At 45.9% G+C, this 23930-nt stretch overlaps 1 protein-coding gene across 1 annotated transcript in view; it reads right to left on the reverse strand.

The window, feature by feature from the left end:
• Positions 1-1740: 1740 nt before the first annotated feature.
• The window catches only part of LOC121270058 (calcium-binding mitochondrial carrier protein SCaMC-3-like), a 70593-nt gene continuing 48403 nt past the window's right edge, over positions 1741-23930 (reverse strand). The window contains exons 5-7 of the mRNA XM_041175387.1: positions 11355-11522; positions 8929-9079; positions 1741-1925 (exon numbers count right to left, since the gene is read on the reverse strand). Of these exons, the coding sequence (XP_041031321.1) occupies positions 1741-1925; positions 8929-9079; positions 11355-11522 (504 nt within the window). The remainder of the gene's footprint in view (positions 1926-8928; positions 9080-11354; positions 11523-23930) is intronic.

Genomic DNA, 23930 nt, shown 5'->3' on the forward strand with positions numbered 1-23930 from the left:
AGGTTTCTAGTGGATTAGCTAATTGGTGAGCTGGTTTCTGGTGTTTTGGCTAGTTAGTGAGCTGTTCTCTGGTAGCTTGTTTAGTTGACTCAGTTGCATCTGGCTAATTGGCTAGTTCGTGAGCATTTCTCTGATTAAGGCATTTGTTGGTAATCTGGATTCTGGTGGTTTAGTTTATTGGCACAGTTGTCTCTGGAGGATGAGCCAGTTAGTAAGCTGGCCTCTGCTAGATTGACAAGTTGGCTCGCTGCTCTCTGGTCAAGTGGCTGGTTGGCACAGTGCTTTTGATAAATTGGCTAGTTGGTCCACTGGTCTCTGATGGATTAGTTGGTTGGCCAAGAGGTCTCTGATGAACTGACTCATTGGTGACCTGGTCTCTCATGGATTGGCTAGATGGCACTGATCCAACCAGCAGTCTCTGGTGGTCTCTGGTGCATTGGATAGTTGGCAAAGCTAGTTTCTGATGTTTTAGCTAGTTAGTGCACTGGTTTTGGATGGTTTAGCTAGACAGTGAGCTGGTCTCTGGTGGTGTGGCTAGTTGGTGAGTTGGTCTCTGGTGGATTGGCTATTGAGTCTCTTGTGGACACTAGTCATCTCAGTGGTCTCTGGAGGATTGGTAATTGGCAAGTTGGGCACTGGCTGATTGGCTGGTTGACTCAGTGGCCTCTGGTATATTGCTAGTTGACCAGCTGGTGGATTGGCCACTTGGCAATTGGTTTCTGGAGGTTTGCCTAGTGGGCAAGGTGCTCTCTGGTGGAGCTGCTGATTGGATCAGTGATTTCTGATAGATTGGCTAATTGATGAGATCATGTTGTCTGGATTGGTTTATTGGTGAGTTGGCCTCTGCACTGGTTAATTAGCAAGCTGGTTTCTGGTGGTTTGGCTAGTTGATGAATTGGTTTCTGGTGGTTTGGCTAATTAGTGTGTGGGTTTCTGCTGGTTTTGCTAGTTGGCAAGCTGGTTTGCTGGTGAATTGCCTAGTTAGCTCAGTCATCTCTGGTTGATTGGCTAGGTATAGTGATGGCCTATGGTGGAATAGCTACTTGGTGAACTGCTCCCTGGTCCAATGGTTATTTGGCAAGCTGATCTGCAGTTAAGGTGGTATTTGGTGAGTACCTCTTGTGTATTTGCTAGTTGACGAGCTGGTTTCTGGCGGTTTGGCTAGTTGGCAAGCTGGTCTCTGGGGGATTACATATTTGTCTCAGTGGCCCCTGTTGGATTGACTAGTTGGCTGGACTATCTCTGGTGGATTGGCAAATTGGCAACCATGGATTGGCTAGCTTGCATGCTAGCCTCTGGTGGAGGCAAGTTGGTCTATGTTGGTTTGGCTCTTTGGGTCATTGGTCTTGGGTGAAGTGGCTAACTGGAGATCTGATGTCTGGTGGATTAACTAGGGGATGAACTGGTCCCTTGTAGATTGGCTAATAGGTGAGCTGGCTTTCGCTGGAGAGGATTGTTTGGTTGCTGGTCTTTAATGGATGAGCTAATTATTTTGCTCTTGGAGACTATTTGGGTAGGTTCTGATAATTGACCTGTAAATGGTTTTCAGGCTCAGCGCTGGTTGGCTGCTTCTCGGTGAGCTGGCTGCAGGTGTACTGGATAGCTCCACTAGATTTCCAATGTGGTTTCTGCTTATTGCATCTGCTAATAATCTCTCCATTCCATCAGGTCCTGCTTTTCTGGTTCAGGATTGAGGAGAAGGAGGGGAAGAGTGAATTTGTTTTTGACTTTTAGTGGCAGTTAATTTGAGTTGAGGCCGAGGACGTTTTTCATTTGCTCATAAACGACGAAGCTGATGCTGACAGCAGGGACTACTTTAATGCAATTAGGTGTGAATCCTCGATAAAGACCAAATAAGCCCTCTTCTCGGATTATGTTGTAGAAGTGATTATGCATGCTCACGTGGGGCCCACCTCTGACAATGGCTGTGAAAAGAAAAACTGCTGAATATTACAGTACAGAAAACTTTGACCCATTCTCCAGCTTTCTCTTTCCTTTCCCATCCTGAAGGTGCTAAAATGGGTTATAGGACCTGCCATGCCAAGATACAATCCCACATGAGTTAATGCCAAGCGGATTTCACGACAGTTTGATGATTGAGAATTTGCAGGCAGCACTTGCCCAAATTTGTGAAATTTGCTTCCAGAGGTGAAGGTTCTCACTACCCAAAGTATCTCCAAGCTAGTAAGCCATGGAGGGCCTCACAGGTGAGCCCCAACCGATGACATACGCACACACGGGAGGCTCTGGCTCATGTTCTAGGGACATGGGTTCAAATCCCACCACGGCAGCAGGTGGATTTTGAAATCAGTTAATAAATCTAGAATTAAAGGCCAACCTCAGCTATATCCACCATGAAACGATCATTAATTGTCGTAAAAACCCATCTGGTTCACTAATATCGTCTCGGGAAGGAAATCTGCCGTCCTTACCTGGTCTGGCCTACATGTGACTCCAGACCCACAGCAATGTGGTTGACTCTTAGCTGCTCTCTGAAGTGGCCAAGCAAGCCACTCAATTATATCAAATGGCTATGGAGTCTAATAAAAGGAATAAAGCCTCCCTCCCTAACAACACTCTGGGTGTACCTACACCACATGGGCTGCAGCGGTTCAAGAAGGCAGCTCATCACCACCTTCTCAAGGGCAACTAGGGATGGGCAATAAATGCTGGCCCAACCTACATCCTGTGAAAGCATAATAAAAAGAAACACAATTCCTAACAGAGTACAGTAGACAGTGATCAGGAACAGGGATCCCCTTAATTTATTTCTCTCACAAGACTCCCTACTAGACTGTACTAATGGAGCAACGAGCAAGGCATTCTGAATCATTTTCATCTAGTTTTAATTTGATAACAGCTTTTTTAATTTCAGTCACAAACAGTTAAAAAAATGAATTCATTCAAAATCATATCACTAACCTCACTCAATATCAATGTGCTCTGGTCTCCAAGTCACATTCAAAAAGAAACATGCTGTTAATTTATTCTGTTTTATCTATGACTGACAGTCACCTCTGAATTTGGCTGCTCCTAACTTAATTGTAGCCTTATTGGATGGTATTTCTGAACAAGGACTGTTCTCAGTCACTTTAGAAATACCAGAGTGGTGCTCAGTCTCGCATGGAGTAAAATTATACCTTGAAAATAATTCTGTAAATAGATAATTAATCATTCAGCTGAGAGGTTGCAAACATTTATTGGGGTTGCTTGTACTATAATATCTCTAGCTAATACAAATGTACTGTTTACTTTCAATTCAAGGTTCATTCCAAATATTGAATAATCACAGGGAGAAGCCATTTGGCCCATTGTGTTTGTGCTGGCCCTTTGCAAGGGCAAATCACTAGTATGTGTTTATCTGAAGCCTTGCAAGGTTTTCCTCTTCGATGATTCTCTTTTGAAAGCACGTTTGAATCTGCCTCCATGATAATATCAGGCTGTGTATTCCAGATCCTAACCACTCTGTGTGTGAAAGAGTTTTTCCTCACATTGTCATTGCTTCTTCTCCCAATCACCTTAATTCTGTGCCCTCTGGTTCTCAATCCTTCCACCAATGGGAACAGTTATTTTCCTATCTACACTATCCAGACCCTTCATGTTTTTGAAACTCCTATCAAATTTCCTCTCAGCCTTCTCTTTTCCAAGGAAAACAGCCCTAACTTCTCCAATCTATCTACGTAGCTGAAGTTCCTCATCCCTGGAACCATTCTCGTGAACCTTTTCTGCACCCTCTCTAATGCCTTCCCATCCTCCCTAACGTGCAGCACCCAGAACTGGACACCGTATTCCAGTTGAGGCCAAACCAGTGTTTTATCCAGATTTATTATAACCTCCTTGCTTTTGTACTCTTTGCCACTATTTATTAAGCCCAGGATACTGTATACTTTATTAACTGCTCTCTCAACCTGTCCGGCCACCTTCAATGATTTTTGCAGATATACACCTATGTCCCTGTGCTCCTGCACCCCCTTTAGAGTTTTACCCTTTGTTTTATACCCTTAATCATTATTAGTCAAGGACAGAATCTAATTGGCTAGAGCTAGGGAACAAAAAGATGCAATTACATTGCTGGGTGTAGTCTATAGGCCACCAACTAGCAAGAAGGATGTAGAGGAACAAATTTGCGAGGGAATTACAAAGAGATGCAGAAATTATACATTATATATTGGAGGACTTCACCATTGGCCAAAAATTTCCAATTGGCGAGTGGCAGCAGGCCCTGCACATCCACAAGTAAAGTAACGGAGGTGATGTCAGCCGAGCGCCCTGATGTCACCTTGTGCCATCGTGATATTTGGGAAGGTGGGCGTGTATAATTTCGGATGCGCGCCTGCCATCAATTAACAGGCCAGTTCAGGCTCCTGAGGCAGCAACTGATCTCGAGTTTCCGCAGCCTGTGCGATCTTCAGGACATTGAATGGGCGCATCGGGCATGTGGGTAGGAGACATTTGTATAAAGCTCATCCACGGGTGGGTTAAGGGGGGTGAGTAGGGTCACAAATGTGATGTTTGAGGTGTTTAAGTGTGAAAGTAACTTTTACTTGCCTGTGTGAGCAGGAAGACTTCAAAACTCACACCAGCTGCTAGGACAGGAGTAAAAGCCTCGGTCAGGATTCTACAGTAAGGATTATCTCTGGGGCCCGCAGCTTTCAGGGTGCCTTCCCTTAGTCTGGGAATGGGAGCTGAATTCTCCACTGGAGGCACCTCATTTGAGGAGGAAGGGAGGACTAGAAGGGGGAGCAGGCCAGGAGTGTACATTCAGCCTCCATGGGAGCCACCTTTGGGAGAAGAAATGTAGGCATAAGGGGTGCAGGGCCAACAGGAAGTGCATGGCAGAAAGGGCTGCAGAAGATGTCACTATCCTGCTGCCAGGATTTACAGGAGGAGAAGCAGCTACTTCAATATGTCTGAGGTGCAGTGATGAAGGAGGCTCCGTCCCTCAAGACAGACAGTCAACTAAATCTGTCAGATGATCGGGCCTGAGATCTCCGCTAACTGTGTGGGTGGACACCCCATGCCAGTGGCTCTAAAGGTCACAGCTGCCCTCAACTTCTATGCCTCTGGCTCCTTCCAGGGGTTGGTGGGTGATCTTTGCAGTGTCTCCCAGTCAGTTGTACACACTTGTGACAAGCAGGTGACAGACGCTCTGTTCAGGCGTGCATTAACTTTCCTCCACTCCCGTTGGGACCAGGCCAGCCAGGCTGAGTGAGCCAGAGGCTTCGTGGCCATTGCTGGCTTCCCCCGTGTCCAGGGTGCTATAGACTGTACACATGTGGCCATCAAGGCCCCAGCAGGTGAGCCCGGTGCCTTCACCAACAGGAAGGGCTTCCACTCCATGAACGTGCAGATAGTGTGTGACCACAGGACACTAATTCTACAAGTCTGTGCAAGGTACCCAGGCAGCTCCCACAACACCTACATCCTCAGACACTCCCAGGTGCCGGGGCTCTTCAGTGCTCCAGCCCAGCTGGATGGATGGCTGCTGGGTGACAAGGGCTATCCCCTCAGAAGGTGGCTCAAGATGCCTCTCCACCATCCAAGAACAGAAGCTGAGCAGTGGTACAATAGGAGCCAGGGCACCATGAGGGCTGTGCTGGAGAGAACCATCGGTCTTCTCAAGATGAGCTTCCAACGCCTGGACCGCTCAGGGGGCGCACTCCAGTACCCCCCATGTCATGTCTCGGTGATAGTGGCTGCATGCTGCGCTCTCCACAGTCTGGCACTTGAAAGGGGAGATGCAGTGGACGAGGAAGACGTAGACACAGCTCCGGATGCTCATGATGAGTCCAGCAGTAAGTCCGAGGATAAGCACGCACAGGAGAACACTGAGGGGTAGACGCTAACCCGGGCGGACTCCAGGGAGGCAGGGACAGAACCTTCAGCTAGCCCACCACAGATGGACCTTTAACACATTCCAGATCTGCAGGTTCTACACTCAATACCTGAGAGCAACATCAGCCTGCATGGTCCAGATGATTTGTGTCCCAGACTGCTGAGGGAGGCAAGGGAGGAGATCGCAGGGGCTCTGACCCAAATTTTAATTTCCTCTCTGGCCACAGGGGAGGTGCCAGAGGACTGGAGAGCAGCTAATGTGGTTCCGCTACTTAAGAAGGGTTGTAGAGATAAGCCAGGGAACTACAGGCCAGTGAGTCTCACGTCAGTGGTAGGGAAACTATTGGAGAAAATTCTGAAGGAGAGAATCTATCTCCACTTGGAGAGGCAAGGTTTGATCAGGGATAGTCAGCATGGCTTTGTCAGAGGGAGGTCATGCCTAACACATTTGATTGAATTGTTTGAGGGGGTGACCAGGTGTGTAGATGAGGGTAGTGCAGTTGATGTAGTTTATATGGATTTCAGCAAAGCCTTTGACAAGGTCCCACATGGGAGATTTATAAAGAAGGCAAAGGCAGATGGGATACAGGGTAATTTGATAAGGTGGATTCAAAATTGGCTTAGTTGTAGGAGACAGAGGGTGATGACAGAAGGATATTTTAGTGACTGGAAGCCAGTGTCCAGTGGCGTACCACAGGGATCTGTGCTGGGTCCCCTATTATTCATCATTTATATAAACGACATAGATGACTATGTGGGGGGTAGGATTAGTAAGTTTGCGGATGACACAAAGATTGGCCGGGTGGTTAACAGTGAGGTTGAGTGTCTTGGGCTACAGGAAGATATAGATGGGATGGTCAAATGGGCAGATAAGTGGCAGATGGAATTTAACCCTGAAAAGTGTGAGGTGATACACTTTGGAAGGAGTAATTTGACAAGGAAGTATTCAATGAATGGCATGACACTAGGAAATTCTGAAGAACAAAGGGACCTTGGCGTGTGTGTCCATAGATCTCTGAGGGCAGAGGGGCATGTTAGTGGGGTGGTGAAAAAGGCATATGGGACACTTGCCTTTATCAATCGAGGCATAGATTACAAAAGTAGGGAGATCATGTTGGAGTTGTATAGAACCTTGGTGAGGTCACAGCTGGAGTACTGTGTACAGTTCTGGTCACCACATTATAGAAAGGATGTGATTGCACTGGAGGGGGTGCAGAGGAGATTCACCAGGATGTTGCCTGGGATGAAACATTTAAGTTATGAAGAGAGGTTGGATAGACTTGGGTTGTTTTTGTTGGAGCAGAGAAGACTGAGGGGCGACCTGATCGAGGTGTACAAGATTATGAGGGGCATGGACAGGGTGGATAGGGAGCAGCTGTTCCCCTTAGTTGAAGGGTCAGTCACAAGGGGGCATAAGTTCAAGGTGAGGGGCAGGAGGTTTAGGGGGGATGTGAGGAAAAACTTTTTTAACACAGAGGGTGGTGACGGTCTGGAATGCGCTGCCTGGGAGGGTGGTAGAGGCAGGTTGCCTCACATCCTTTAAAAAGTACCTGGATGAGCACTTGGCACATCATAACATTCAAGGCTATGGGCCAAGTGCTGGTAAATGGGATTAGGTAGGTAGGTAGGTGAGGCATTCCTCACTTGTTGGTGCAGACTCGATGGGCCGAAGCGCCTCTTCTGCACTGTGTGATTCTGATTCTGATTTTTGAGGTTAATGGTTTATCCACTGTCAACACAGATGTTTCTGGCATTGTCTAAAAGTTGACCATCTTGTACCTTCTTCCCAGTATATTAAAACATATAGCCTTCCCTTATATTAAAACAGATCCCAAAAGATAACAATCTTATAAAACCTTGCATTTGAAACACACTCAAGACAGATCTCAGAAATACAGCAGGTAATTGTAATACCTAAGAACTGGTGTGCTTGGGTCATGTGAAAAATAAAACATTTTAAATTCTCAGCCTGACCCCAATCCATCTCCAACTCATTCATTTCTGGTTTTAGCTGAGTGTGGACAGAGGTGGCAGGCAAAAAGTCTGCTCATAGGATGACTGGCAAGGGTACAATGGGAAGGGAAACCAGTTAGTGGTTGTGTGCCTCCATTTTAACAATTCTATTTAACAAATGCCCTGGTTTCCTGTGGTGTGAGAATCATGGCAGGTAATTGGATGCAAGGAGGACCTGATCAATGGGGGATTTACAGCATGAGTGTTTCCATCACACCCAATATTAAAACATCTGTACCCCTGCAATCTCCAACACACTTCCTGCAGCATCTCTGACAAACTCTCTCAATCCCTGACCTGCCCTCTCCCATGATCTCTGATCCCACACTTCGCAATCCCAGACACCCCCTGCCGCCCAAACCCCACCACCCTCCCTCCCACCCACCCACCACCCCCCGCCGCCCACCCCCCCCCACCCCCCCCACCTCAGCCTGATCTCTGACTCTCACATCTTGATCTTGATCCATCCCCACAAACTGTGCCAACTTGATAACCCCTGAACACCTTCACTTCCTTACCATCCATACCCTGACTCCTTTCCCACTTGCTAGGCAGTCAGTTCTGCAGTCTGTTTTTCAGACTTTCATCATTTGCAGTACTTTGCTGGATATTATGGTCTGATATTATGTGTCCTCTGTACACATTGGCTCCTGCCTGGACACTGCCAGTGTAGCTCTGACACCAATGTTGAGGTAGATCATGAGGGCAACCTGGAGTATCAAGCACCTTAACAGACCAGGGTCACCGAGGGCCAGTCATAACTGAGAGCCCCCCCATAACCAAAGGCTCTGCATTACCAAGTATCTGGCATAACCATTGAAATCTTTGGATCTAGTGTTTCCAGCCTAAGGATCTAACGCATTCTATAAACTCTCCAAGTTTTCCATTGCCTCTTTGGCTGAATATTAATGAACTTCTGGATTGAACTAGCCCTGATGCTTGGCTGCCTGCTGCTACTTCATACTTTAGAGCCTGGACAAAAGGCTTCAACAGTAACTCAGTGAAAAAGGCCACTCTCTCATCCATTACGCATTGAGGAAGGTCTGCCTGAAAGTTGAATAGAAGTGTGAGGGGTCTCACCATGTGCTTGCATCTTGGTCCTCACAAGTGCCAGGGGGTAGCTGCCCAACTGACCACAGGTGCTGGAAATGGTGCCACAGCCGAGATGAACAAAGATTCCAGGCTCACTTGGGTTTTGGCCATAGTCCTGACAATAGGCTTTCTTCACACTCTTGATTGAATGTGAATAAAATACACATAAAGAACAATTCACACAGCTGAAAAGGAGCAGATACTCAGTTCAAATTTAAGATTACCAACAGACATATCAGTTCACAACTGTTTGTGTGTGCTTTAGTTACACTATCATGTGCTTGCTGTCAGTAGGATCTCAGAATAATGGAAGAATGGGTTTGTAAAATATTCCTATTAACCCCTGTGATGCAGGTCAGACTTTGCTCTTTAACCTTGGGCCATGCCTACTTGCACAATGACTTATGAGTATCACTCGACTGTAGCATTGGATAACATTACCACTCTTTTCCACTCTGTTGTCCCATCACTGATGCACACTATGACAGATGGAGACCTTGAGCACAGGGTCACCCATCACACACTTATGCTTTGTGTTCATGGAGGTGACTGGCAGGGCATCGAATGCTCATGTGCGGTGTGATATGATATTGATATGCAAGTGACTCAGTAGCACTGCCAGCATTTTCCAACACACACTGGGCATATGCCATTTCTAAGTACTGCCCAAATCAATCAGTGCTTAGGTTCTGAGCACTTGACCAAACAAAGTGTAAAGGGCCAGATGGAGGTTTCATTCAAGATTTGGAGGCCATTTCTGGCATCTCTTCATTAATGAGCATTTTTTGCTGACTCTTAGGTTTTGACTGTGACTCAAAAGGTAATACTTTCACCTCTGAGTCAGAGAGTCATGGATTCAAGTCCCACTCCAGAAACTGAGGCTGCCGATGCAGCATGTGCTGTTGGAAATGCTATCTTTCAGATAGATGTGAATGATCTCACTGTACTATTTGAAGAGCATGGAAGTTTTCCTAATATCCTGGCCAATATTTACCCTTCAACCAACATCACTAAAATTATTTAAAAACAAAAAACTGCAGATGCTGGAAATCCAAAACAAAAACAGAATTACCTGGAAAAACTCAGCAGGTCTGGCAGCGTCGGCGGGGAAGAAAAGAGTTGACGTTTTGAGTCCTCATGACCCTTCAGCAGAACGGAGTGAATCCAAGGAGAGGGGTGAAATTTAAGGTGGGGGGGGGGGTTGTTGGGTGGGGGGAGAGAAGTGGAGGGGGGTGATGTGGTTGTAGGGACAAGCAAGCAGTGATAGGAGCAGATAATCAAAAGATGTCACAGACAAAAGAACACAGAGGTGTTGAAGTTGGTGATATTATCTAAACGAATGTGCTAATTAAGAATGGATGGTAGGGCACTCAAGGTCTAGCTCTAGTGGGGGTGGGGGGCATAAAAGATTTAAAAATAATGGAAATAGGTGGGAAAAGAAAAATCTATATAAATTATTGGAAAAAACAAAAGGAAGGGGGAAGAAACAGAAAGGGGATGGGGATGGAGGAGGGAGTTCAAGATCTAAAGTTGTTGAGTTCAATATTCAGTCCGGAAGGCTGTAAAGTGCCTGGTCGGAAGATGAGGTGTTGTTCCTCCAGTTTGCGTTGGGCTTCACCGGAACAATGCAGCAAGCCGAGGACAGACATGTGGGCAATAGAGCAGGGTGGAGTGTTAAAATGGCAAGCGACAGGGAGGTTTGGGTCATTCTTGCGGACAGACCGCAGGTGTTCTGCAAAGCGGTCGCCCAGTTTACATTTGGTCTCTCCAATGTAGAGGAGACCACATTGGGAGCAACGAATGCACTAAAACTATCTGGTTATTATCATATTGCTGTTTGTAGGAGCTTGTTGAGTGCAAATTGATTACTGCACTGACCCTGCTTTCAAAGTATTTTGTTGGTTGTAAAACGCTTTGGGAAGTCCTGAGGATATCGAAGGTGCCATAACAATTTTTGCTTTTCTTCTTAACGTAACTCTAATGTTTCCAAGAGTCGTCACTTGTGTCATGTTTCCCAAAGGCTGTCTATCCATCTGACATGTTTGGAAAAAAACAAAGCATAAACTGAGGGACTGGACAGGTCATGCTGCACCAGAGGTGCCCTGTGCCCATTTACTGGCACCTGAACACCTGCACATCATCATACAGCAAACTGGCAGACTAGTGCATGTGAACACACTGGCTCTGAAGATACATGTTGAAAGCGTGAGGAGACAGCATGGCATAAAGCCCTAAGGATCTCCCAGGGATACCATGGCAGTAAGATTATTTCCAAGTCACATCTGGGCCAAGAGCTCCATCGTTCCATGTGTCCACAGATGCTGGATCAAACATCCAAATTATAGGAATTAAAAAGGATAACTTTTACAGGAAAAAGATTTCACAAACCTACAGTATTTATTTTTGAAACTTACTTCATAGACAGCAAGCTCAATCCCAGCATAAGGGATAATGCCCAGGAGGTTTGGCACGTATCCTACGTAGAGGGCAGTGATGCCTTCATTTTTGATAAGGATCCTTGCACAGTCATTGATGCCCTTGTACTGCCCAGTGGTCCCCAGTGCCAGTCTTGTCTTCAGTACCTAAAGCAGGAAGGATTCCTTGTTAGACTGCCAGCAATCTCAGTAATGTTTAGATTTCATGGACTTTGGGTTAGAGGGATTTTTCCAAACATAACATAAAATTGTAGGGATTTTATCAAGATAGCTGATACAAACACATGCACCCATTCACGATACCCCGGGGAGGGAAGTGAAATAAAATGGAGAATGTTGATGAGGGCATTGCAGTTGAAGTGAATTGTCAGCAAAATTAAAGTTCATGGAATTGAAGGGGAGTGACATTGTTTTGCAGTTTGTAGGGAGGTACATGCTGCTGTTCCCCAGGATTGATATTCAGACACAGCTCTTTTTGATATATATTAATTGCTTGAACTTAGGGCATAATTTCAAAGTTTGCAGATGACAGCAAGCTCAGAAATGGAGCATACAGTGATCAGCAGCTTTAGGAGGCTAGAACCAGACTGGTGAAAAGAACAGACAGGCAGATAAAATTTAATGTAGAAAAATGCAAAATTATATATTCTATGAAAATTGGAGAAAAGCAATATGAACTAGATGATACAATTTTAAGGGAGTGTCAGAGCAGAGGTGTGTATGTACACAAGTCTTAGAAGGTGTCAGGACAGGTTGAGAAGACTTTTTAAAAAAGAATGCGGGATCCTGGGCATTATAAATAGAGGCACAAATAGAGTACAAAAGCAAGGAAGTTATGTTAAACCTTGGTTAGGCCCCAGCTGGAGTATTGTGTTCATTTCTGAGCCCTACAAATAAGGCTTTGCAGAGGGTGCAGAACAGATTAAATAGAATGGTACCATGGATGAGGGATTTCCATTAGGTAGAGAGGTTGGCGACGTTGGATTGTTCTAGAAAATTAAGGTAAGCTTCGGTCAAAGTGTTGGTAACTAAAAGGGACAGATTGAAGCTTGATTCATTGAATCATAGATTAGTATAACAGAGAAGGAGGCTATTCAGCCCATCAAGTCTGCTCTGGCTCTTTCAAAGAACTTTCCAGTTAGTCCCCCTGTCCCACTCTTTCTACCTACTCCTGCAATTCCTTCTCAGACAAGTATATATCCAATTCTTTTCTGAAGGCTAATATTGAATCTGTATCCAGCAGCCTTGTTGCATATTTCTCTTTTCCTCATGCCAATCAGCCTAAACCTGCTCACTGGTTATCAACCCTTCAGCCATTAGAAACAGTTTCTCTTTATTTACTCTAACTAAAATCAATACAGGAAAAGAAGCATAGTAACTTTGTTATATGACAAAGGCCTGGACTAATGCTCTGGAGAGATGAATTGAATGTGGGCATCACAGGCTGGGCCAGCATTTATTGCCCATCCCTAATTGCCCTTGAGAAGGTGGTGGTGAGCTGCCTTCTTGAACCGCTGCAGTCCATGTGGTGTGGGTACACCCACAGGGCTGTTAGGGAGGGAGTTCCAGGATTGTGATCCAGAGACAATGAAGGAACGGCGACATGATTTCAAGTGCGGAAGGCGTGTAGCTTGGAGGGGAAGTTATAGATGGTGGTGTTTGCTAACTGGATCCACACCAGTTGGTGAAGTTAAACTAAGACACAGCTGCTTTCTTTGCTGGAGAGAGCTTATTGACCTAGTTTGCAGTCAACACCACTCCAACCCACCAGTATCCCAGCCATCCCCATTTATAAGTGTACAAATACCCATCACCTGTTTAATAATGTACCATTAAACCTTAACAATGTAATTAATAAGGCATTGACAGTGTTCACTTGTGCCTGTAACCCTTGTCCTTCTAGATGGTGGGATTCATAGGTTTGGAAGGTGCTGTCAAGGAAGCTTTGGTGAATTCTTGCAGTGCATCTTGTAGATGGTACACACTGCTGCTACTGTGCATCGGTGGTGGAGGGAGCGAATGTTTGTGGATAAGGTGTCAATCAAGCGGGTCGCTTTGTCCTGGTGGTGTCGAGCTTCTTGTGTTTTTAGAGCTGCACTCATCCAGGCAAGTGGGGAGAATTCCATCACACTCCTGACTTGTGCCTTGTAGATGGTGGACAGGCTTTGGGGAGTCAGGAGGTGAGTTACTCGCTGCAGAATTCCCAGCCTCCGACCTGCTCTTGTAGCCACAGTACTTGTAATTGTCCACTGGCATTCACAACTGACAGGAATGCAGAGCTCTTGGTTCTGGGATCGCCTGGCTCTGTCTATCACATCTGCTTTTGCTGTTTGGCATGCAATAAGTCTTATGTTGTAGCTTCATTAGATTGACAGCTCATTTTTATGTAAGCTTGGTGCTGCTTCTGGCATACCCTCCTGCACTCTTCAGTGAACCAGCTTTGATCACCTGGTTTGATAGTAATGGTAGAGTGGGGGATATGCTTTATGACATTACAGATTGTGGTTGTATACAATTCTGCTGCTGCTGATTGAGTTGCGAGATCACTAGGGAAAAGGTACTGAAAAATCATTAGACTAAAAGCTGACAAGTCTCAGGTCCTGATGGACTTCATCCTAGGGCCTTAAAAGAAGTGGCTGCTGAAATAGTCAATGCATTGGTGTTAATTTTTCCAAAATTCCCTAGAATCTGGAAAGGTCACATCAGATTGGGAAATGGCGAATGTGACTCCTCTATTTAAGAAAGGAAGGAAATAGAAAGCAGGAACTACAGGCCAGTTAGCTTAACATCTGTCATAGGGAGAACGCTGGAATCTATTATTAAGCAGTTTATGACAGGGCACTTGGAAAATCTCGATGTAATCAGACAGAGTCAACATGGTTTTACGAAAGGGAAATTGTGTTTGACTAATTAATTGGAGTTCTTTGAGGAAGTAACAAACATCACGAATAAGGAGGAACCTATGGATGTGCCGCATTTAGATTTCCAGGTTTGACAAGGTTCCACATCAAAGGTCACTACACAAAAAAGAGCTCATGGCATTGGACGTAACATATTAGCACAGATAGAGGATTGGCTAGCTAACAGCAAACTGGGATTTATAATTAATATTAATGAGATAAATGTACTACTGCAAAATTTGATGGCACAAAGATAGCTAGGAGAGTAAGTTGTGAAGGAAACATCAGGAGTCTGCAAAGGGATATAAATAGGTAAGTGAATGGCAAAAATTTGGCAGATGGATTATAATGGGGGGAAAACGTGAGGTTGGCCACTTTGGCAGGAAGGATAGAAAAGCAGTATATTACTTAAATAGAGAGAGATTGCAGAAGTCTGAGGTGCAGAGGGTTCTGGGTGTTCTGGTACTTGAATCACAAAATGTTGGCATGCAGATACAGAAAGTGATTAGGAAGACAGATGGAATGTTGTTGATTATTGTAAGGGGAATGGAATATAAAAGTGGGGATGTTTTGCTGCAGTTGTGTGGTGCTGGTGAGACTACATCTTGAATAGTGTGTACAGTTTTGGTCCCCTTATTTAAGAAAGGATAGAAATGCTTTAGAGAAGGTTCACTTGATTAATACCTGGGGTGGGGGTGTTATCATTTGAGGAAAGATTGGACAGGTTGGGCCTATACTCACTGGAGAGGTGATCTTACTGGAACATTTAAGATCCTAAAGGGACTTGACAGGGTAAATGCTGAAAGGATGTTTCTCCTTGTGGAAGAGACGAGAACTAGGGGACATGATTTAAAAATAAGGGGTCTCCTATTTAAGCTGGAGATGAGGATAATTTTTTTCCCTGAGGGTTATGACTCTTTGGAACCTCCCCATAGAGTGGTGGAGGCAGGGTCATTGAATATTTTTAAGGCTGAGGTAAATAAATCCTTGACTAACAAAGGATATCGTGGGGATGTGGAGTTGAGGCCCCAATCAGAGCAGCCTATGATGTTATCAACTGGCGGAGCAGGCTCAAGGGGAACAAAAGGCCTACTTCTGCTCCCAATTCCTATGTTTGGATTAAATCTTTCCCAGTTAGCTCATTAGTAGTGTCACACAACAGGATAGAGAGTATCCTCAATGTGAAGGTGGGTCTTCATCTCCACAAGGACTGTGCAGTGGTCACACCTACCAATAGTGTCATGGACAGATGCATCTGCAGCAGGCAGGTTGGTGAGGATAGTGAAGTATGTTTTTCCTCCTTGTTGGTTCCCTCACCACCTGCCGCAGACCCAGTCCAGCAGCTATGTCATTAGGACTCGGCCAGCTCGGTCAATAATGGTGCTACCGAGCCACTCTTGATGGACATTGAAGACACGTACCTAGAGTACATTCTGTGCCCTTGCCACCATCAGTGCTTCCTCCAAGTGGTGTTCAACATGGAGGAGTATTGATTTATCAGCTGAGGGAGGGAGGTACATAGTAATCAGCAGGAGGTTTTCTTGCCCATGTTTGACCTGATGCCTGAGACTTCATGGGGTCCAGAGTTGATGTTGAGGACTCCCAGGGCAACTCCCTCCTGCCTGTATACCACTGTGCTGCCACCTCTGCTGGGCCTGTCCTGTCAGAGTGATAGAACTCAAGGTCATTGGAGAATTGAAAGAACAAAAATCACAGAAACACTGAGATTCAGAACCAGAGTTATTCACTCTTCAACAGGAATGCCTGCACTGGCTTACAGCTGATTAACAGAGTAGGAGGACTGGAAAGCCAAGAAAATCAGTCCAAAAACTTCAGAGCTGAGTTCCCACAGCTGTTCACAGGACTAAGAAAGCCAGGAGAATTTTTTTCTCAGAGGGTTGTGAGTCTTTGGAACTGTCTTCCTCATAGAGCAGTAGAAGCAGGGTCTTTGAATATTTTTAAAGCAGAGCTAGATAGATTCTTGATAAGCAAAGGCGTAATAGGTTATCGGGGGAGGTTACAATCAGATCAGCCATGATAGTTTTGAATGGTGGAGCAAGCTCGATGGGCTGAGTGGCCTATTCCTGCTTCTAATTCATATGTACACATGTCACACAATCCCACTGTCAGACAGTACAGTGAGCAGAGTGCACACCTCAGTGTATTTGATGCTTTACTCATCTATGACGAGAGAGTGGTCACTCTGAGAGTTCTGAGACTTGATATACGGTAACAATTGCAACAAGGACATTCAAGCATTGCAAAATGTCGAGCCAGAGCAAGATATTCTGTTTGGTGACTAGGTCTCTCAAAGCCACTGGAAGAGATTATATTATTTGTACTATTCATTGTCAGGAGGCAAGCGAACGATTGATGTCATCTCCCTTCCCATTACACCTTGGGATGGACCTCTTTGAACACAGACATAAGATGTCATTGATCTTAATAAACTACTACTCTAGATGGTAGAAGTCAAGTCACTGCACAGTCACCCTTCTGAGGCAGGGATTACATCACTAAAGGAGATATTTGCAACTCATGGAATCCCAGAAGTTGTAATCTCAATAGACCACAGTTTTCCAATGAATACTTTAAAAAGTTCACAGTATTGTATGGATTTGTCCAAATCACCAGTTTACCAAGAAACCCTCAAGCCAATGGTGAAGCTGAAAGATGAGTGCATACAGTGAAAGCATCTCTGAAAAAGAACGATGATATCCAACTTCCACTTCTGAGCTATCATTCAACTCCACTCCAAAATGGTGTAGCACCATGTGACCTCCTCATGGGAAGAAGACAGAAGTCAACTCCTAGTACTCTCTCACACACACTCATGCTGTGTGTACAAGCTGATGACTTGGACAAAGTAAGAGAGCTATCATTCCAGTCAGATGTTGAACTAGGAATAAACATCACAAGGCATGCAACCTGCCAGACATCCAACCAGGAGAGCCTGTTTGGACCTGAGACCAAGCTCGTTGTGGACAAGTGGTTGAATAGACACCATACCCACAGTCCTACCTCATTCAAACCCAGCACGATATGGTGAGGTGAAGCAGACATGCACTGGTTGCCATACAGAAGCAGCCTCCCACCCATGAAAGCAGTCACCTACCCAATCGAACTGGCCAAAGGTGCTGCATTCATCCATCAATCCAAATGACAACCTGACTGGTGAACCTGAGTCCTCTTCAAATTGCCCTCCTGCCCAGCAGAGTCTGAGAGACCACCCACAGGACTCAGTGTTTAGTTCACTGGTTGAGAACTTTCTTTTCAATGTCTCTAACAGTGATTTTCCCCTTTTCCTCTTTACAGGGGTTTCATCAGAGAGAGAGAGAGAGAGAGAGAGCTGGGTATAGAGATATGAGGAAAAGAGATTTTTAGGTGTTTTCTCTTTACATGCTAGGAGCTATTCAGTTGCACTGCTCTCACACAAACTCTGGTCATCTGGTCAGGAGCCAATTCAAATGTTGTTGTCAGGCATCTCCCTTGGTCCAGGACTCCATTCTAGCATCATCCTGTGTCTCATGGCACACTCTTGTTCCAGGACTGCAGCATTGTATATATCTCTTACGCTGTTCCAGTAGATGTGTCTTTCAAACTGCAGTCATTGTAGTTTTAAATTCACAGTCCAACTGAAATAGAGAAAAATGAAAAGGATATGTTCTTGATACATATCCAATGGGTCATTCTAAGCCATCATACATTCGATGGGAGAGCACTGCTCTCACCCAATAAGGAGATGTGTAACATGTCAGAACTAACTCTTTTTTCCTTGTCAAAATGTACTAATCGGGTGGATGAGTGCAACAGTTGTTTCACCTTTGTGAAAGCTTTTTTCAGTGGTGTTTGTCAAGGCCAATGTTGGTTTTTCTTGAGTAGGTAATACAGGGGTGCCAGTTCTGTTGACAAATTACTGCCCTGAGGAACTCCTGCAGTGAATTCTGGGGGATGAGTTGCTTGGCTTCCAACAACCACAGCCATTTTCCTTTGTGCTAGCTATGACTGCAGCAAATGGAGAGTATTGCCTGATTCACATTTTGGTGAGGCTTTTTGACGCCACAGTCAGTCAAATGCCTCTTTGACGTCAGGGTCTATAAGTCTCACCTTACCTCATAAACAACTTATATTAATTTTGAACCAAGACTGTAATGAGGTCCGTAGCCAAGTGGTCCTGGTGAAACCTAGTTGATTATCGGTGAGCAGGGTATTGCTGTGTAAGTGTCGCTTGATAGCACTGTCAAAAGCACCTGTTTTCACTTAACTGTCAATTGAGAGTCGATTGATAGAACATTAGCCGGATTGGATTTGTCCTGCTTTTTGTGAACAGGTCATACCTGGGCAATTTTATATGTTTGTCCCATAGATGGCAGTGTTGTAGCTGTACTGAAACCACTTGGCTAAATGTGCAGCTAGTTCTGGAGCCCAAGAGTACAGTACTACAACTGGGATGTTGACAGGACACAGGTTTCACTGCATCCAGTACCTTCAAGCCATTTACCAATATCATATCGAGTGATTCAAACTGGATGAAGTATGGCATCTGTGATAGTGGGGAACTTGGTAGGAGGCCGAGATGGATCATCCACTCAGTGCTTCTGGCTGAAGTTAGTTGCAAATGCTTCAGGCTTGTTGTTTGCACTAATGTGCTGGCCTCCTCCATCATTGAGGATATTTGTGGAGCCTCCTCCAGTTAGTTGTTTAATTGTCCTCCACCTTTCATGACTGGATATAGCAGGACTGCAGAGCTTAAATCCAATCCTTTGATTGTGGGATCACTTATCTCTGTCAATCACATGCTGCTTATGCTGTTTGACATCTAATCCTGTCTTCTAGCTTCACCAGGTTGACACACAACACAATCAATGCTACTTCATAGTTCCCTGTGGCTATTTGCACATGCAGTTCACCAACTTTACTAACACACTCTATAAAAGGGAACATTTGCAGGGCTATGAGAAAAGATGGTTTTTACAACCGAACGGCAGCTGATATTTCCAAAAGGCATCCAATAAGGTGCCACACAATAGGTTAAGAGGCAAAATAAGGGCTCATGGAGTTGGGGGTAATATATTAGCATGGATAGGGTAATGATTAACGGGTAGAAAACAGAGAGTGGGCATAAATAGGGCTTTTTCGAGTTGGCAGGCAGTGAATAGTGGAGTGGTGCAAGGATCTGGGGCCTCAGCTATTTACAATCGATATTAATGAGTTAGATGAATTGACAGAGAGTAATGTATCTAGGTTTGCTGATGATACCAAGCTAGGCAGAAAGGTGAGCTGTGGGGAGGACGCGGAGAAGCTGCTAAGCGACATAGACAGGTTAGGTGAGTGGGCAACAAGATGGCAGAAGATGGATTATAATCTAGGGAAGTGTGAAATTATTCACTTTAGTCATAAGAATAGAAAAGCAGAATATTCTTTAAAAGGTGAGAAACTTGTGAGTGTTGATGTTCATGGAGATTCGGGTTGTGCTGGTGCAAGGACAGAAAGTTAACATGCAGGTGCAGCAAGCAGTTAGGAAGCAACTAAGTTTATAAAATTCCCACGGTGAACTTTACTGCACTGATTGAAAAGCAGGATGGCTTTGTCAATTGTTAAGACTTTCCTGGAGAGGGAAGATTTATTCCTGAGTGACCTGCAACAATGAACCAAGGCACAGAAAAGTTGGAGCTAGAACTAAAAGCAGAAATAATTGAAGTATTAGCACAACATCTGGGACTGGAAGAAGCAAAAGTCAATCCACACAACAATTCAGTTTAATTAGCCGGAATTTAGTTGCAGATGAAGCAGCTTGAACCATAGAAAAGTTACGGTGCAGAAAGAGGCCATTCAGCCCGTCATGTCTGCACCAGCCAGAAAAAAGAGAAAGAAACGAGCCGCTCATTTTAATCCCACTTTCCAGCCCCTGGCCCTTGGCCTTGCAGGTTACAGCACTTCAGATGCAGATCCAGGTACTGTTTAGATGAGGTGAGCATTTCAGCTTCAACCTCCAAATTAGACAGTGACTTGCAGACACCACCCTCTGGGTGAAGAGGTTTTTCCTCATGTCCCCTCTAATCCTTCTACCAATCACCCTAAATCTGTGCCCCCTGGTAATTGATCCTTCAGCTAGGGGGAAACAGGTCTTTCCTTTTTACCCTATCTAGGACCCTCATAATTTTTAACACCTCAATTAGGTCAGCCCTCAGCCTCCTCTGTTCTAAGGGAAACATAGAAACTAGGAGCAGGAGTAGGCCATTCAGCCCCTCAAGCCTGCTCCACCATTCATTATGATCATGGCTGATCATCCAACTCAATAGCCTGCTCCCGCTTTCTCCCCATATCCTTTGATCCCTTTCACCCCAGCCCATCTGATCTCTCCTCATAGCTGCAATTTTCCAGCCCTGGAAACATTCTTGTAAATCTCCTCCGTACTCTTGCCACAGCAATTATGTCCTTCCTGTCATGTGGCAACCAGAACTGTAGACAAAATTCCAGCTGTGGCCTAGCCAGCATTTCATACAGTTCCAGCATTACATCCCTGCTCTTGTATTCAATACCTCATCCAATAAAGGAAAACATTCCATATACTTTCTTTACCACCTTATCCACCTGTCCTGGCACCTTCAGAGACCTGTGGATATGCACTCCAAGGTCTCTCACTCCCTCAACCCCTCTCAATATCCTCCCGTGTATCGAGTATTCCCTTGCTCTGTTTGCCCTCCCCAAATGCATTACCTCACACTTTTCCGGATTGAATTCCATTTGCCACTTTTCTGCCCATTTAACCAAACCATTGATATCATTCTGGAGACAACAGCTATCCTCTTCACTGTCAACAACACGGGCAATTTTTGTGTTGCCTGCAAATTTCCCAATCATACCTCTGACATTTGAGTTCAAATCATTAATATATTCGCAAAAACATCCAGCGACCTTTACCCTTTGTTTCCTGTCACTGAGCCAATTTTGGATCCAACACACCACCTTCCCCTGTATCCCATGGGATCTCACTTTTCTGACCAGTCTGTCATGTGGAACCTTGTCAAATGCTTCCCTAAAATCCATATAGACAACACCCACTGTTACAAATCCTCCTTTGTTACATCCTCAAAAAATTTTATTAAGTTAGTAAGACACGATCTTCCCCTAACAAAACCATGCTGACTGTCCCTGACTAACCCCTGCCTTTCTAAGTGACAGTTTATCCTGTTTCTCAGAATTGATTCCAATAATTTTCCCCCCACCGAAGTTAGACTGACCGGTCTATAATTTTCCGACGTATCACTTGCATCCTTTTTAAATAATGGTACAACACTCACGGATCTGCAGTTCCTTGGTGCCTCACCTGTATCTAGTGAGGATTGGAAAATGATCCTCAGAGCGTCCACTATTTCCTCCCTGGCTTCCTTTAACAGCCTGGGATACAATCCATGTGGCCCTGGTGGTTTATCCACCTTTTAAGGATGTCAGTCCCTCCAGTACTTCCTCTCTCGTTCTGCTTATTGTATTTAAGGGTGGAATTGTCTGTGCCCACTGATGGCGGGTGTCATGCTGGGTGTGAGTGGACAATATGGCGGGAAGGCCAAAAATCGCTTTCAGGCTGAGGTGAAACCGGTTTGCTATTGTCTGCTCTGCCCATCAATGACGGCCTGCCTTCCCTGCCACTGGAAGTTGGGAACTTCACTGTAATACATCTGCCGATCCTTATATAAGCCCAGCTGGCCGGAATCATTCCCCCCACAGCAAATTTACCGCCTATCTCAGTGGGAAAACACATCGGTGCAGAACACGTCTTGACAAATGTGATATGCTGAAGTCAGAACTTATTGTCAGGGCCTCGCTAACATCGCAGAAGCTGAGGAGCAGGAGATGCTGGATCCTGAGAGCAGCGGGACTCCGGAGGAACATCCATCACAGGCTGCATGGATTTCCGTGGACATGACTCCCCCACAAAGCAAGAGAGTCGCCATTGAGGGTCTGTTTCAGGACTTCAGCGACTTGGCCATTGTCTGCGATTGATGATCATTGGCAGGGGCTAGGGGGGGAGAGGAAGATGTAGCAGGGGTGGGGGGGAGAGGAAGATGTAGCAGGGGTGGGGGGGAGAGGAAGATGTAGCGAGGGTGGTGGGGGGAGAGGAAGATGTAGCGAGGGTGGTGGGGGGAGAGGAAGATGGAGCGGGGGAGAGGAAGATGTAGCGGGGGTTGGGGGGGGTGCTGTGTGCAGGGTGTGAGAGGAAGGTCTAGATTTGACTGGGAGGAGTGGTGTTGAGGGGGGAGTGGTGTTGAGGTTGGGAGGGGGTGAACAAAGGTGTCAGAGGTTAAGATTTGGGGGGAGGGAGTATGGGGGGAAGAGGGAGGAACGTGGGACAATACAGCAACTAAGGAAGTAGGTGTAAGGGGGAAGGAAGTTGTAAGGGAAGGAGTCCAGAAGGGGAAAGGAATCCCAACGGGGGGAGGAAGAAGTAAGAGGTGGGATGTCAAGGTGAACGTGCAAGGGAAGGGTCTGTGGAGACGATGACTGCCTCCTGGAGAGTGAAATCAGCGTGGACAAGGTATGAGGGGATGGTCAGAATGAGGTGGGAGGGTAAGGGTGCGATGGTATCGGTAGAGGGGGTGGTGAGGGTGCTTTGTGGGGACACAGACCCAGAGGGTGGGAAGGAGGAGTCAGGGAGGCTAATGTGGATGGGGGTGGGATTTTTGGGAAGGTAGGGAATGTGGACCTGGACATCCAGGGTTGTGCCTGGTAGGTGACAGTGGGGAGGTGGAAGGTGATGCCTGGGGGGTCAACAGTGATGGGGGAAAGGAACATGGGTGACTGGGGGAGGGAAAGGACGGAGGAGCTAAAGCAGAATGTTACACGCACCATGCTTGTAAATCTGAAAGTGAAATGGGAATTATGGTGACGGAGATCAGGCACTGCCTGGGAGTTTGATCAATCAGTGAGTGGAGATACCAGTCAGCTCAAATGGACAAAAATCAAACTCCAGCCGGTAGCATTGAAAATGCCCAGGACATTGAAGTGATTGTGATATGGGAAGGTGTGTGGGAAAATGCTTGCACAAGGCTCTAAAAGGCCCTGTCACACACACCATTCTCCCTCCAGAATCACTGCACCCGGCTGTGTGCAGCTGAACTGTGGGGGCGGGGCGAGTGGGGGGGGTGGTTGCAGTGTGAGACTCGCAAAGCCTGTCAGTGAATCTAAATGACACCATTACACATCACTCTGTGAAAGTGAATAGGTTTTCAGATTATAAAATACAAACCGTGTTCACCTGTGGAACCAACCGTGATCAGGGTTTCTTAACTTTTCTAGGCCTAACACTGCTAGGTGCTGCCCTGACATCTGCAGCAGGAGTGCGGGCAGCCTGCGCCGCGATTGGAGCAGGAGTGCGGGCAGCCTGCGCCGCGATTGGAGCAGGAGTGCGGGCAGCCTGCGCCGCGATTGGAGCAGGAGTGCGGGCAGCCTGCGCCGCGATTGGAGCAGGAGTGCGGGCAGCCTGCGCCGCGATTGGAGCAGCAGTGCGGGCAGCCTGCGCGATGGTTGGCCCTGTTACTTCTGATGACTTCAACATGGATCCTCTGGAGACCCAAGGATCTGTCCTCTGGTGGGCCAGCTGTCTCCTCTGTGGTGACAGAGGACAAGGTTGAGGGGGGTCACAGTCAAAGGGGGC

Source organism: Carcharodon carcharias, chromosome 26 (genome assembly GCF_017639515.1).
Source record: "Carcharodon carcharias isolate sCarCar2 chromosome 26, sCarCar2.pri, whole genome shotgun sequence".
Classification (NCBI taxonomy): Eukaryota; Metazoa; Chordata; class Chondrichthyes; order Lamniformes; family Lamnidae; genus Carcharodon; species Carcharodon carcharias.